The 15,976-nt window shown below is 28.2% G+C and overlaps 1 protein-coding gene across 1 annotated transcript in view; it reads right to left on the bottom strand.

Annotated features, from left to right (window-relative positions):
• Positions 1-15,976, bottom strand: part of LOC107166231 (lachesin-like) — a 249,005-nt gene that overhangs the window by 15,545 nt on the left and 217,484 nt on the right. Inside the window, exon 8 of the mRNA XM_089227405.1 lies at positions 4,824-4,972. Coding sequence (XP_089083531.1) covers positions 4,824-4,972 — 149 coding nt within the window. The remainder of the gene's footprint in view (positions 1-4,823; positions 4,973-15,976) is intronic.

Below are 15,976 nucleotides of genomic sequence, written 5' to 3'. Positions count from 1 at the left end.
ATTGTTTGTATTTTTATCTAAGGTTATAAAATTCAACACTAAGTTTTCCATAAGTTTTGCTTCAAATAGCTACAGAGAAAATTTGAAGCGTCAGTATAGGAAAAATGTTTTGAGCGTTTGAGTTTTAAATTTTTATGAAATCGCTCAATGATAACGATTTATCCTCAAACCAGGTATATGTATATCTATGATAATATAAGGTATTATGAATTATGATAACTACACTAATTGATTAACCATGCCATATGCAAAATGCGTCTTAATTGAAAAATCAAATATTTGTTTCAAAATAGAATATATGACAATATTTAAATATAATATATCCTAGACTGACAAATCATCTCCGTTCAGAATCGTTTTTCGTATACAATGATACCTATCATTGCATTCAAATTTAATCCCATCCATTACAGTAACCTACTGTACAGCAAACCGACATCCACGACTTACCCGCTTTTTTTACATTCTTACTAATTAATGTGATTTGCTACACATATATATTTTGTTATGGCTAGAGTAGCGCTTTTCTCCAGATAAATTAGATTGTATCATTAGTGCAGAAATACCTGATCCTGAAAAAGATTCTCTCCTTTACGATATTATCAAATCCAATATAATCCATGGGCCTTGTGGTAATTCAAACAATAGATCACCCTGTATAGAGTCAGGTAGTTGTAGCAAGAACTATTCTAGATCTTTTATTCAAGAAACACAGATAGGAGACGATGGATATCCAAAGTATAGACAAAGAGCTCCAGACAATGGTGGTTTTAATGTTGAAATAAATGGTAAGAAAATTGATAATCGTAGGGTAGTGCAGTATAACCCAGTGCTTTCACGTACATTCGGTGCTCATATTAATGTAGAGTACTGTAACTCTGTAAAATCTATAAAATGCATTTGGTTTGAAAACGATAATGACGAAGTCAAGCTTTATAAAAGTGGTCGATAATCAGCAGCTCTGAGGCTGAATTCTGGCTTTTCCTATCCATGAGAGATTTCCAACAGTCTTCCATCTTTTTGTGTATTTAGAAAACGGTCAATGTGTTTATTTCAACCCCAATGACTCCAGTCGTTTAACAGACATGATTAACAATCCAACAAAAACTTCTCGTATATTATTTTACGACTTATGTAAAACAGATGATTTTTTAAAAACACTTCTTTATGTTGATGTTCCCTCTTATTATGTATGGAAAAATGATAGATTTGAGTGAAGAAACGTGGAATTAACGTAAATGGTTGGCAAGGAATAAAAAGAGATCAATCTTAGGGTAGAGTATACACCATTCACCCTAATAATATCGAGTGTTACTTTCTTCACCTTTTACTTCATGAAATCCGAGGTCCTACATCTTTTTTGAAATCGAAAACTTTTAACGGTACAATCCAACCTACTTATCAGGCAGCGTGTAAGGCTTTAGGCTTACTAGTAGATGAAAGGCATTGGGATACAATTATGGAAGAAGCTGTGCTTAGTGGTTCTCCATTTAAATTACGGGAACTTTTTGAAATTATATTGATATTTTGTCAATTGTCAGATGCTTTAAGTCTTTGGGAAAAATACAAGACAAGTCTTTCAGAAAATATACGACATCGAGTGGAGTTGAATATACATCACGAGATTGTGAACTCAATTATTAATGAAGTATACTATAAATGCTTAGTAAATCTTGAAGATACAGTTCTATCTCTGGGAGGTCAATTTTTGCAACATTGTGGTTTACCTAAGCCATCAAGATGTAAAGCAGTGTTAGAAAATAAAGATTATCTTCGAGAGATCAATTATGATTCAAATATTTTGGCATAGTTTATAAATTTAAATGAAAATTTACTAAATAATAAACAGTCCTATGTATATGGCAAAATATTAGAGGGCATTGAAAAAAAAACACTGGCTCAACATTTTTCCTAGACGCACCTGGAGGTACTGGTAAAACATTTGTCATAAATATTTTATAGGCCAAAGTACGAAAAGATCATTGAATAGCTTTGGCTGTTTGGCTGTAGCTTCTTCAGGCATCGATGCTACATTGCTAGAAGGAGGTAAAAAGCGTATTCTGTATTTAAATTACCATTAAACCTAACGAGAGTATAGAAACCTATGTGCAATGTTTCCAAACAGAGTAATATAGCAAAAGTTCTAAAAGACTGTAAGTTAATAGTTTGGGATGAATGCACAATGGCTCACAAGGGTGGCTTTGAAACTCTCAATAGAACATTAAGAGATATAAGAGGATAGAATAGTTTGAGGGGTGAAGTCACTGTACTGCTAGCAGTAGATTTTCGGAAAACATTACCCGTTATACCTAGGAGTATAAGGGGTGATCAAGTAAAGTCATGTCTAAGAGCTTCGTATTTGTGGCCACACATCCAAAAAGTTGCACTTCACAAAAATATGATGGTCTATTTGAAAGGTGACACATCTGCTGGGATTTTCGCTGAGATCTTAAAATAGAGGACGAAAATTTCCCTTCATCGGAAGGTGAGATCACTATTCCTTCAAATTTGAGTACAGTTGTTAACTCTTTATCAGAACTAACGTCCAGAATTTACCCAGATATTATAAATATCAAGATGAAACCCATCGAATGGTTGCGCGAGTGGCTCATCTTATCTGCAAAGAACGATAAGGCATCTGAAATCAACGAAATTCTAATAAAGGCATTTAATGAAAAAACTGTTGAATATAAATTTTTTGATTCAGTTATCCATTCGGATGATGCTGTCCATTATCTTTTAGAATTTCTTAATACTCTGAATCCTTCTGATCTTCCATCACATAAACTTATCCTTAAAATTGGAGCACCTATAATGCTACTAAGAAATCTTAACCCTCCTAAATTGTGTAATGGAACTAGATTGCAAGTTAAAGATCTGCACAAAAATGTAATAGAAGATATGCAGGGTGGCGTGGTGGAGCAAAAACGATTATCACTGGTTTTGCAAGAGGAGATATAATTTTAACCCCGAGAATAACATTGATTCAACTGATTATTATCCCATTGAGTTTAAAAGAATACAATTTCCACTCAAAGTTTGCTTTGCTATGACTATTAATAAGTCTCAAGGATAATAATTGAGCATGGCAGGGGTTGACTAGAGAGAACAATGTTTTACACATGGACAGTTCTATGTCACATGTTCAAGAGTTAGCTCTGCCAGTAGTTTGGTTATTTTAGCCCCAAAAGGCAGTACCAAAAATACTGTTTATAAAGAGGTATTGAGAATTGAGATGAATAAAATATGTCAATATAAATATTTTTTTTGGTTTATATAACGCCATAATGTATATAATAATGTTACAACGATCTTGTATAACTTAATTAGTTTTAAAAGAGTTTACAGAAACTTCTAAACAATACATGGGCAACCTAGGACCAACATATCTAAAAGCAGCCTGTAATAAATATAAAAACTGATAAAATAAAAGTAGGTAACACAAAAAACTGTACTCGGGCGAAGTCTGTTCATGTAGATTACATGAATTATGGTCATGCAGAATACGTTTTTCTTTTTCCTCAGTTATGATGAAATAAAAAATTGCTTGCTTTGTTTACATTTTTTTTTTTGTTGATTATGAATATTGATATATATATATATATATATCTTTAAAGTGATCTTTAAAAAGTATACATTTCTGATAGATGTAATTAGTGAAAAATGAAATTTATTGTCGAAATGACATAAGAAAAAGCGCGTAAGTCGTAGATGTCGCTCTGCTGTACAGTAGGTTACAAGTGGGTTACTGCAATGGATGGAATTAAATTTGAATCCAATGATATTTTATCATTGTATACGAAAAACGATTCTGAGCGGAGACAGTTTATTTGTCTAGGATATATTATAGATTATTAAAAATTTTCAAATCTTAAATTTTAAAAGAAATTTTTTTATGAATTTCGAGCTTAAAATAATTTGTAAATTTTCGTGATTTTTACGTATTTTGTCAAAATTCAAACTTTGAATGCTTGTAAAAAAAATTTAACAATGTATTTTTTTTAATTTATCAACTGATATTGTAAAAATATGTAAGGAGCGATGTATTAAATTTTCAAGATTTTCCACACAACAAATAAATTTTAATTGACAGTAATTTAAAAAAAACTAATAATGATCGAAAATTGCATATGCCTATAAATAGTATATTAATAATTCGAAATTTTTTGAAAATTGTATGGTGTATAGAATATACTTATAAACATTCAATGAAAATGTCATATATTTATGGTCATTTGTTTTAAAGTTACATCAAAAACTAATATCGATTTTGTCGAAAACTGATTGTGCATACAATTTCCCGTTTTCACTTAATTTTTAGTTTGTTTATCCCGATTTTTTAGACAAATATTAAGAATTTTCTACTAGTAGAATCTTGTAGTACCCTCAAAGTATCAAATAGATTCACTTTTTGATCAAATGAGGTACTAAAGTCGAAAATCGAAGCACTTTTACTGCCTCAAAACGTGATGACAGACACAAAAAATAATAAAAAAACACACTTCATGGTAATATAAATACATTCTTCGCTTCGCTCAGAATCTAAAAATAGAGGCTCATTATTATTATTTTTCACAATTTACATAATCCGTAGGTAAATAAAAAGGATTAAACGTGTAGCTATTAATGACTGATATTTAAAATGGTTAATATAATACGACTTAAAAAATATATATTATATATAGACTTATAAATATTATATTATTATATTATTTAGTAAGTTGCTATTATATGTATTTTATCATTTATCAGAAATTATATATTATGAAAAATAACCAAATATTTGTATTAAATTACACAATACAGAGACCGCGATAACTTACCATACACCCTGAGAGTGCCTTCTGAGTTTCCAATGGAGTTAGTTGATATGCAATTGTAGGTTCCTACATCTGATTGGTCGAACATCTTGATAACAATATAGTAAGCAGCCTTGTAGCCGGATATTGTTTCTCGAAGAATGTGCTTGGGCCTATTAAAAAAATAATTGTAATTTAAAGTCTATCATATTATACTGTATCTAATGTATGTAATGTTTACTCGGTAGACTGTACTACATTGCCAGAATTTAAAGGGTTGAAAATATTATATGTATAATATTGTGTTTATTGATAGTAACTCTAGTGATACAAAAATATGCAAAATCACAATTCAATTCTATGGAAAGAATGAATTATTTTGAATGTAGTATAAAACAAATTAATATTTATCTATACAAAAATATAGCTGTAAAAAAATCAATTTCTGAATATGATTCTTAATTCCGAACAATCGTAAAGAGGATTTAACCAGTTTTCCAATTACCTTATTACACCGTAAGTTTTGCTATAACTTCTACAACAAGTTGCGTACACATTTGGAGCCTAATAAATAGCCATACATTTATCCAATAATTTACAAACATTTTATTACATGTTCCAATACCTTTACTTAGGATTTGATTTATTTCCAATGATTGTACTTTATGAAAAAAAGTAAAAATACTACTTCATAACATTACTTACGTGGTTATTTTTTTTTATCAATTCTACCGAATGATATATATAAAGACATTTAAAATCTACCAGTTATTTTTATTTTGATGTATTTTTTGCGACAAGAACTTAGGGGCACTATAGAAAATCAATTGAAGTATCGAATTGCCGTAAATAATTCATCTAAAAATGTCCTTTCCTTCTTTTTTTTTAAAAAAAGGATTAAAGGAACGAATTGTAAGTACAATAGTCATTTAAGTTGCAAGTCATGAACAATTCCATGAAATTTTCAAAATCACAGTCCTGTAAATAAAACTTGTTTTATAATTATAATAATTTTAGGTTTGTATATTAATTATAAAAATATTAAATTATTTTTATAATTTTTTATTCTTTAAGTTTTAATTCGTTTAATATTTTGATTTTTTAAATTATCATATTGTTACTGGATTTCTTTGACATTGGTCAATCAGTTATTAATTATTTTTTAATTATAATAGTAATAATGATAATGTAAATTTATTAACATTTTTTTTTCATTTTTGGTGTAATTGTAAGTTTTTTGTTTTTTAAATAATTATCATACAGAAATGATATTTAATTTTAGTATAAATATTTTTGAACACTTTTTTAATTTAAATTGAGTTATAAAAAAGTTTTTTTTATGATCTGAAATATATTGTGAATGGCATTTAGTAAAAAGTATTTTTTGTTTTTCTAATTGCTTGGGTATGTAAAACTACCAAAATAACTGCCGAAGAATATTTAAAAAAAATGTTAGAAAACACAATTTTAATATTACTTTGATACGAGTTATTTTTCTACTATAGTAGGAAACTAGTGTCAATGCTTAACACTAGATTTCTTTGATTTGTTTACGTTATGTCACCAGTATAAAATGGATTCAATCTACAGCACTCATACCAATTTCTAAAAAATCTATCCAATAAAGATGATGGGGTGTTTAATGCTATTTAGTACATTCGCTTATTAATGTTCAGACTTATGAGATTTTTCAGAGATTTTCACAAATATAGCAATGAAAAATAATAATAGTCAATAATGCGCATACAATTTACCTATATAAATATTATTTTTTATAATTGCTCAGTAAGTATTTTTATTTTTTAATCAGTTATGAGAAAATACACGAAAATAACACTTGTCTAGATTTTTAACATTTGCATAATGAAATTACGCCGTCAAAACAAAGAAAAAATAAATTACTTTTGGCGTGTGAAGCGTTTTCAAAATTAAAAAAAGTATAATTGGATATGTTATTAAGTTACGACTTATTTTTTCCCGGTACAAATTTCGTATGACATAACTTATTTTGGGATGTTCTAATACTTCATTTTTTATTCAGTTACGACCTCGTAGTTTATCCTATATAAGCTTGTGCCATTGATATTAATATGTTACCGGGTATAACCGAATTTAAATTTGGGAAGAGGGTAATTGCCATTTATTATATCGGGCGCTTTACCTGTCCTCCACGCGTCAGCTATAGGTACACCAAGTGTGGATATTATAATCGTATAATATTCGTATTTGTACGTGAACGAGGGTTATCAGTTTATTACTTATTTAAAGTGCAAACAGTATTTTGATTGTGTTAATTATTATTATTATTATTATTACCGTTGTTAATCAAAAGCAGTTCGGTGACAGATGTAATTCATTATGTTTTAAATCTTTCATGGTCCGATAACGCATTACCATCCATATGTATTTTTAAATCAGAAAACGGTCTGTGGGTGGATGGGGCTATTTTATGATTAGAACTATCTAGGTAACAGTAAATCAATTTCCTACGGAATTATTATTTTGTACACGTTACCGTGACGTTAACTTTGTTCAAATGTGGAGTTAACATTAAGTGTACTTTTTTACCTGAAAACCTAAAAGGCCTAGTATAATTATTATTATACTCGTAGTTATGTATTGGATTAGTTTTACTTTTATTAATTTATTATACTTAATATAACTGAAAAAAGTTGTTTTAGTGAAATAAATTAATATTAAACTTAAAGTTTAAACAAAAAATTACAATAAAGTATGAGTAATAAACATTGATATAATTTTATCGTTCATAGAAAGAGTAAAGATGTTTTGAGTATGTTTACTCTTTCTAATACCCGTTGCAAATTAATTTTTGTTTTTTAGAAAAATATTTATAGTACCATATCATAATAATATGCTAAAAATAATTATAAAGGTTTAATTTATCAACATTAATGTCAAAATTGAATTCAAATCATTCATCATAATATCGACGAAAAGTCACATTTCTAAAGTTTAACAATATAACGATTTAACGACTTCAGAATAATACAATTTACTGAGTATTACTGTTTGAAAATATTATTTAATCAAGAGCAGTTTTTGCCGAACTTTTCCAATTTATCTGAACTTAGTTATTTTAACTACGATATAGGTAACTGATTAAGTGCTTGCGTTAAATTTTTAAAAACAAAATTACCACAATATTTTATATTTTATTATTTGCAAAGTCATACTTTATAAATATACCGATATTAAAGACTTTATTCCAGTAATTTTGACGATAAGTGGATATTTATAACGTATAGTTATTTATTTTGAAATAAAAATTATTGGTTGCTGAGTGTGTAGTACCTACAATTTACAAGTAGTGTATACTATAAGAGTTGAGGTTAATTTATGAAAGGAAAATACTTAGCTGTACATTTTTAATCTCCCATTACGAAGAGGTCGATTTTTAAAATATAAATATGGGCATTGGATGTAATTACCTGTGTATAAGCCCTTAATTATTAAGATATTTGAGAAAGCACCAGTTTTTAAAATGCTGACGTTTAAAAGTCGGCAAAAAATAACCTACCCTATTCTCATGTTTATCAAAATAGACATTTTTAAAAACAAATCTTAAAAAAATATGTTTTTAACTAAAATTGAAATATTCTATAACGACTATTTTTTACAGTATTTTTTATTTATCAATCATTTTTACAAACATACATCACAATATTTTTATTTTATTATTATTTTTTTAATCTAGTATTTGTTAAATCTGTAAAGTACTTATTATTTTTTATAATAAGAATAGACGATGTTGTGGATTTATAAGAATTAATATGAGAAAAAAGCGGGTAAGTGAGTACCGCTCTGCTGTACATTAGGGGGTGGGGTGGACCTCTGACTAGGGTAGGTTAAATTTGAATGCAATAATATGTATCATTGTATACGAAAAACGATTCTGAACGGAGATTATTAATTGTCAGTCTAAGATATATTATATTTAAATATTGTCATATTATATTCTATTTTGAAACAAATATTTTATTTTTCAATTAGGACGCATTTGCATAATCATGATTAATCAATTTTTCCAAAAACATTGCATGTAGTTATCATAATTCATAATACCTTATATTATCATAGATATACATATACAGTGAAACCTCTAAATACCGGACACTCTCGGTCGCTTAAACGTCGTCCGTTATTTGGAGGTGTCCGTTAAAGGAGGTTTCATTGTACCTGGTTTGAGGATAAATCGTTATCGTTACACGATTTCATAAAAATTTAAAACTCAAACGCTCAAAACATTTTTCCTATAAAGACGCTTCAAATTTTCTCTATATAGCTATTTGAAGCAAAACTTAGTGTTGAATTTTTTAACCTTAGATATAAATACTGTTAAGAACCACTGTTTTAACTAGTTTATATGTATATGTTAATATTATTATAAGTATATGTGTGAGTCGTCGTTGGGTTCAAGGAATGTGCTGATGAAGCCATCGAGACCCGACGACCGGCCTGGACGTCTCGCGCGTAGAACGCGAGTACGGCAGTCCAGGATTGGAGACAGAGCATTACATTTGTACAGAAAATTAAGAGCCTTTTTCTTATTAATATAGTTGTACGTTAAATTTTAATTAAAAATATAAAAAGTTAACCAGCTCGAAAGTGTTTGTGAAATTATTTTTGAGGACATCTCAGGATCGTCCATAACAATACAAACAATTTTATGAATTTTTAACTACAAAATAATTTGCAAAAAAAAATTGTGCCTATGTAATCTTATAATTTTTTAATCATTTTAAGAATAACTTATGAAGATCTTTGTATTAAATTTTCAAGTATTTTGATTGGGATAAAAAAAGTTTATCGACACTTCAAAACAATTGTTGTTGTCTATAAATATCTCAAAAAATTTTGAAAATTAAATCATGTAAAGAAAATGCCAATCTAAATAACTGGTTCAATTTTAAAGTATCTACGACTTAAACTTTTTGAATAATAACAAATATTTAAAATCGTTGAGGATAAATCGTTATCGTTATGCTATTTCGTAAAAATTTAAAATTCGAACGCACTTAAAATTTTTCCTATAATGATGCTATGGGTTTTCTCTATAGCTACTTGAAGGAAAACTCATGAAAAACTTAGTGTTGTATTTTTAATCCTTAGTTACATACACAAAAATTTTTATGATTTTTCAACTTCAAAATGACTTGCAAATTTTCGCGTTTTCGACAGATTTCGTAAAAATTTTAACTATAAACGCTTATAAAAAAAAAAATTGTGACTAACGATTTTTAATTTTTTTTAGCTACAATAAGAAAAACTCATAAGGATCCTTGTATTAAATTTTCAAGTTTTTTTGGTCATCCAAAATTTTTTTACCAACACTTCAAAAAAACATTCTCATAAAAATCGAAAGTTTCAGTGGTCTATAAATAATTCAAAAAATGTCAAAATATTTTGAAAATTAAACTGTATATAAATAACAATAACATAAACATTTGGTGAAAATTTCAAGTATTTACAGTGATTAGTTTTTGAATTACAACCATATAAAAAATCGATTTGGTTGAAAATTCCCGTTTTTCTGTCACTTTTTTTTGTTTTTCTCGATTTTTTTGAAAACTGTTGGAAAATGTTTACTTTTGACCTCTATGATGCACCAAGAATATTCACTTTTCCATCAGAAACTACCACCAAAGTTTGAAATTGAAGCATTATTTCGACTAGTTATGCTGTACAGAGACACAAAAAAAAAAACACACACACATCATTGTAAAACCAATACATTCATCATTCCGTCCAGAATCTAAAATAGAATAAAATTAATTTAATAAAACTAATAAACATTTCAGACAGGAGGGTTATGTGAAGGGGCCATCCGTTGATGGAAATTTATAACATGTAAAACTATATCTTTATACTAAAAATGTTAATATTTAAAATAAAAACCTTAGTACCATCTTTAGAAAAAAAATATGGAGAAGAAACATTAAATGGACGAAAAATATATTTTTGTACGTTTTATAAATAAAATAAGTATGATGTATGTAAAACTTAGTTGATTACTGCATAATCTTAGTGTTACTAATTTACTATAACATATAAATGTAATTTATAAATTTTGCTAAATAGTATTTTAGAATACTATTTTGTTGTATGTTTAATCAGAGTCATCACATGTTGAAAAATACTCTAATTCGTACACAACTATAATATAATTATTAATGTTCACCACCTTTGCAGCTATGTAAACAGATAACTGTTAAATCGGTATGACAAGCGAATGACCAGGATTATTTAGTACATTAAATAGAATAAATAAACACAGATTACACTTTTATTTGGTATTTTTTGTGATGGTATTATTTTTTATTATTTATTTCCGAATTTCAAAAATGTTAATTTTATACTATAATCCCCAAGGTTTAGAACAACAGCTATTTTTATGTTTATTTAATAAAAATAAATATACACAAATTAAGCGCATATTTATTTTTCATGGGCTATCCATAATTCGGTATGAGTATAGGTACTAGAAAAATCACGATGATAATTAAAACCAAATTCATACGAACGCACACAAAAGGTCATCCGTAGAAATATTTTTCTTGGTAGGGGAGAAGGAGAGTATGAATTTTGAGAATGGGAATTGGCGGCTATTACTTATTTAGATTATGACTAAGTGGTGAATGCACAAACTATTAGGTATTATACGAAGTCTGTCGGTACTCGTTATTGTTGTACTCTAGTCCTTTGTATGGGTCAAAAGCCAAAAGGTATCAGAATAATATTATGTTTTAATTAGTTATTGTCAGTCATATGTTTTGATAAAGACCACGACGGCGATTTAGTCACTAATAAATTATTAATAATATTATTATTGTTTATTTTTCTCGTTCCGTTATATCTTGTTTTAATCGAAATGGGAACGGATGCAAAGTAATAAATTATATTGTTTTTGTTATAATAACATAATAATAGCGCTTTTAATTTTTTTTTTTATACATTTTAGGCTTCAATTAATTATCGAATTCTCATCGCATATCTTCAAAAACGAAATATTACTATTATAAATTTTTCAACCTTAAAAATGTGCATATTCTTTTAAATGTTTGATTTTTAAAGATCATGAGTATACAAAAATTATAAAGTTGTATTAATCAAGATAAACAGATAGTGTTGAGTAAAAACGTGTAATAGAAACAGAACCATGATGCGACTATGCAAAGGTTTTCGATGTTTAGAGGATAATATTGGAAAGTAGTTTTTTTTTTGTGACAATACTATACCTACTCTGATCATAATTTGACGTATTTGCGTTCGTTTCAGCACATGTATCACCGAAAAAGCAAAACGAGTCGTTTGATTGCGGCTGACCAGTTTTCGGTTATCATTTAATCATCTTTATATAGGTATATATTTTTATTATATCTTTAGATTTTAACTTAAGACAAGCGACGTGTACTTGATGTTGAAATACACCTTCCTATCGGCGCGACGCGAAGTTAAAAAGTACAGACTGTACTATTTTTGATACGTTATACATATAAAAATATAATATTTATATGAAATTAATTAAAGTGATAACAAAATGTTTAAATAAGTTTAAAAAAAAATCAAAAAATCAATGAAATTTAGTTGGTATTGTATTTCAATAGGTATAAAGTTCAGCATCTGCAAGTGCAAAAGCATATCTTTGCACCTGCTACATAATACCAGGGGGCGCAAGTGCACCGTCGTGCATCCCCGTAATTACGCCACTGTTAGGCTAGGAATGTCTTACGTTTAAAAAAAAAGTATCAGTGATACCTATCATACAACTTAAGTATTAATTTATTGTTAAATTTTGATTATAAAAAATAAAATAATTTATTTTACCATACATTAAAAATAATCGTAAGTCTTAAGTCACTTAAAAAACAAATCCATAAATCCAGATAATCCGGATAATTCGGGAAATCCGGATAGAAATTTGATTCAAATCCGAATTTGGATATCCAGATATTTCAGATATTTGGATTTAATGCCCATCCCCAATGTGAATATTATTTACAGGTAATATAAACAATAGTAACAATGTAATGCTATAATACTATTTTATTAAAATTTACAAAGGTATAAATAGACGCCTGATTGCACGAATATACAATGCATTGTGTATTTTATTGGTTCTAAATATTTAGGTTGTTGTGAATTATTTGACATATAGAACTTAACAAAGAAGAAACCATATTTTTCTAAGTTCAAATCATCAAAAAAAAAAAAAAAAATGTTAGGCGGTATCACCTGGCCAACCTCTCCGATTGAGTCTCGTTGGGACTTGGGGAATGGTGTTTTATAACTATCAGCTTATCATCGAGCATAGCGTGACACTCATTATGCAAATCACAGTAAATTCATAGATTACAAGTATCGTAATAACAGAGTGATTTTTTAAGTATGCAATATATAATTTTTTATAAGCAATCAATCAACTATACATGGATCTAGTTCTAAATGTAAAAAATATCTTCCAGAATGTTCATTGAAAGCATAGATACTGATTTTTATTGTTTTCAGGATTTATTAGTTTTCTATTTAGAATCTTATAAGTTATTCCTTAATTTTTTAAGCACAAGAACTTCACAATAATTAATTATTATTTATTATTAATACATTAAACTTTTTAAAATCTTTAAAGTTATTCAAAAGTTAATAAAAACTTTTTATCGACTCAAAATACCAGAAAGCTGTGCTATGTATATTATACGAAAAACTTGTGGTTTATTTTGTTAAATATTGGTTTGTGATGATTTTGAAACATAGTTATTGTTGTTAGTTAAAAAAGTCAGTTGAAAAAATGAAAAATCGATTGTCAGAATAGTATTGTTATTTTCAAATCGTATTTTTATTTACGTTGTAAGTGTTGTAACGAACACTAGTGGGTATAAATACATTCCGCCGACTTGGCTTTCTGTACTCGATTCAAACGAAAAGTTGATATTGTACTGGCTGCTTATTATTGAATCAGCATAATATTAAATCATAATATACGCCGTAAACCGTTATTATATTTACTATTTAATCTTTAATTATTATGGTTAGATGATCATATTGACGTATAGTAAAATATTTTTAATTATTCTGTAGTAAAAAATAATTGTATATAATTATAATTTAGGTAAGTTCAAATAAGAATACCAATAGTTAATTTTATCATGATGATACGGAATAAGGAACAAAAAGCCAAATAAAATAGAATAACACATAAACACATAACAGACATTTCATGTACGCATTTACGATCAAAGTTCTTTTATAGCACATCAACGTTCTATGAAACACTACAAACATTAAACGCTTTCAAACCCTGAACTAAACTACACACTAACAAAATATAATATACGAACGTATCATATGGACTGAACGTTCCAAGCAAACGATTCGTACGCAAAGTAGTGGGAATATTGTTTTTAGAACCATTTATAAGAGCTTATCAAAAACAACAGCCTATTGTTGTTTCATTGTCAAAACATAGTTTCAAACCGTTCGTACCTATTACCATTTCTTATCGTTTGAAAGACTGTTTGCTGTATGTCGATATTTCAATTCACTGAGTTATTCGAACATTCTGCTTTGGTCGTAGGATTATCTATTTTACATATTTGGTAACGAACCTTGAATGTTACTTTATTACCTTATCAAAAAAACACCCCATCCATTCGTATTACCAAGTTTTAAAATCTTACACCCACAGGCCGAGCATGTGTGCTCTCGCTGTGTGCCATGTGAGCTCATTATGGACGTTATGGTGATCATCACAACGCACAACGAATGCTACTCGTTCGTGTTTGGCATATCGTCAATAGTTCACACCAAGCACATTTGTAGAATGCACAAGACACAACATGAGCATTGAGCACACACTTTCGGTCTGCGCGTGCTCTAGTGTGTGCGCACCTTAAGTATTCACTAGCACAATATAATTTAAATAACGTATATATTGCTTAACGTAAAGTTGTTATTTTATATAGGTAGTATTATTGTTTTGACTGTGTGTAATTAAATAGTAGTTAAGTTAGAATTGTATGATTATTAAAGCGTTTATAGCACATAGCATAAATTATTTGCTTTAGCGCCAACTATAATATTGAAGAAAAGTTACATCAAATAGTATTATTTTATATTTACTAGAAATTAATTAGGTATTAAGTGTAAATCTCTGAATACATTTGTCGGGCAATCAGTAGGATTACTAGTAGGTAGGCTTAACTGATTTCAAGGTAGACTTGAGTGTATTAATGGTCAGATCATATTTCAAGAATAAATATATATAATTGAGTACCTAAATATAGTCAAATATACATTTCCAATATATATTAATTAATCTGTTTGGATCTGGATACCTATAATACAAACATTTGGTTGGCTAATGGTATCATGGTAGTCTCGAGTGTATTTATGTTTAGAGTATATCTTTAGAATATATATTATATAATCGATTGATTTATCATAGTAAAATACATAATAATAATGTAGATTAAACTTTAATTTTAATCATTATATATTAAAGATATTAAATCATCATCACATTTTAATTACTAGTTATCAGATTTAAGTTAATCGATAGTAAAATACACAGAAACTGACATAGATTAAAAAAATGATGGTCGACCTACCTGTATTTAATTTCAAAAGTAGTAAGCGTAAGAGATAGAACACTGCTCAACACATTATCATTTACTGACTATAGTGTATACGCCCTTTTATAATCCGACAAATTAAACCGATATACTAATAGAATAATTATATTATGCATAATGCATATGCACATCGTAGTAGTACCACTAATACTGTAGTGATACCGAACACCGAACTCTTCGACCACATCAAGTACCTAACTTATGCAATAATGATAATACTCGTATCATATCACACACACCAGGAGTTAAAAAACGGGGAGTGCATTAAGAACAAATCATAATATATTTATAGAATTGGGCTCAGTCCGTATTGTTGAAAATAAATAAATAATATTATACAATACAATATTATATATGTATCACACTCACACACGTATTAATAAATAGTAGGTATAGTAGAGTAATATACTAATATTACGTACACGTCACGCTGGCCAAGAATAAAGAAATGTAACCATCGAACGATATCAATGACCCCAAACACTTAAACATGCATGGTTATTTGTAATCTATGGATTTACAACTTAT

The sequence above is a fragment of the Diuraphis noxia genome, unplaced genomic scaffold (assembly GCF_037042655.1).
Source record: "Diuraphis noxia isolate RWA-SAM2 unplaced genomic scaffold, SU_Dnox_SAM2 contig0004, whole genome shotgun sequence".
Taxonomy (NCBI): Eukaryota; Metazoa; Arthropoda; class Insecta; order Hemiptera; family Aphididae; genus Diuraphis; species Diuraphis noxia.
This window is presented reverse-complemented; position numbering and strand designations above follow the sequence as displayed.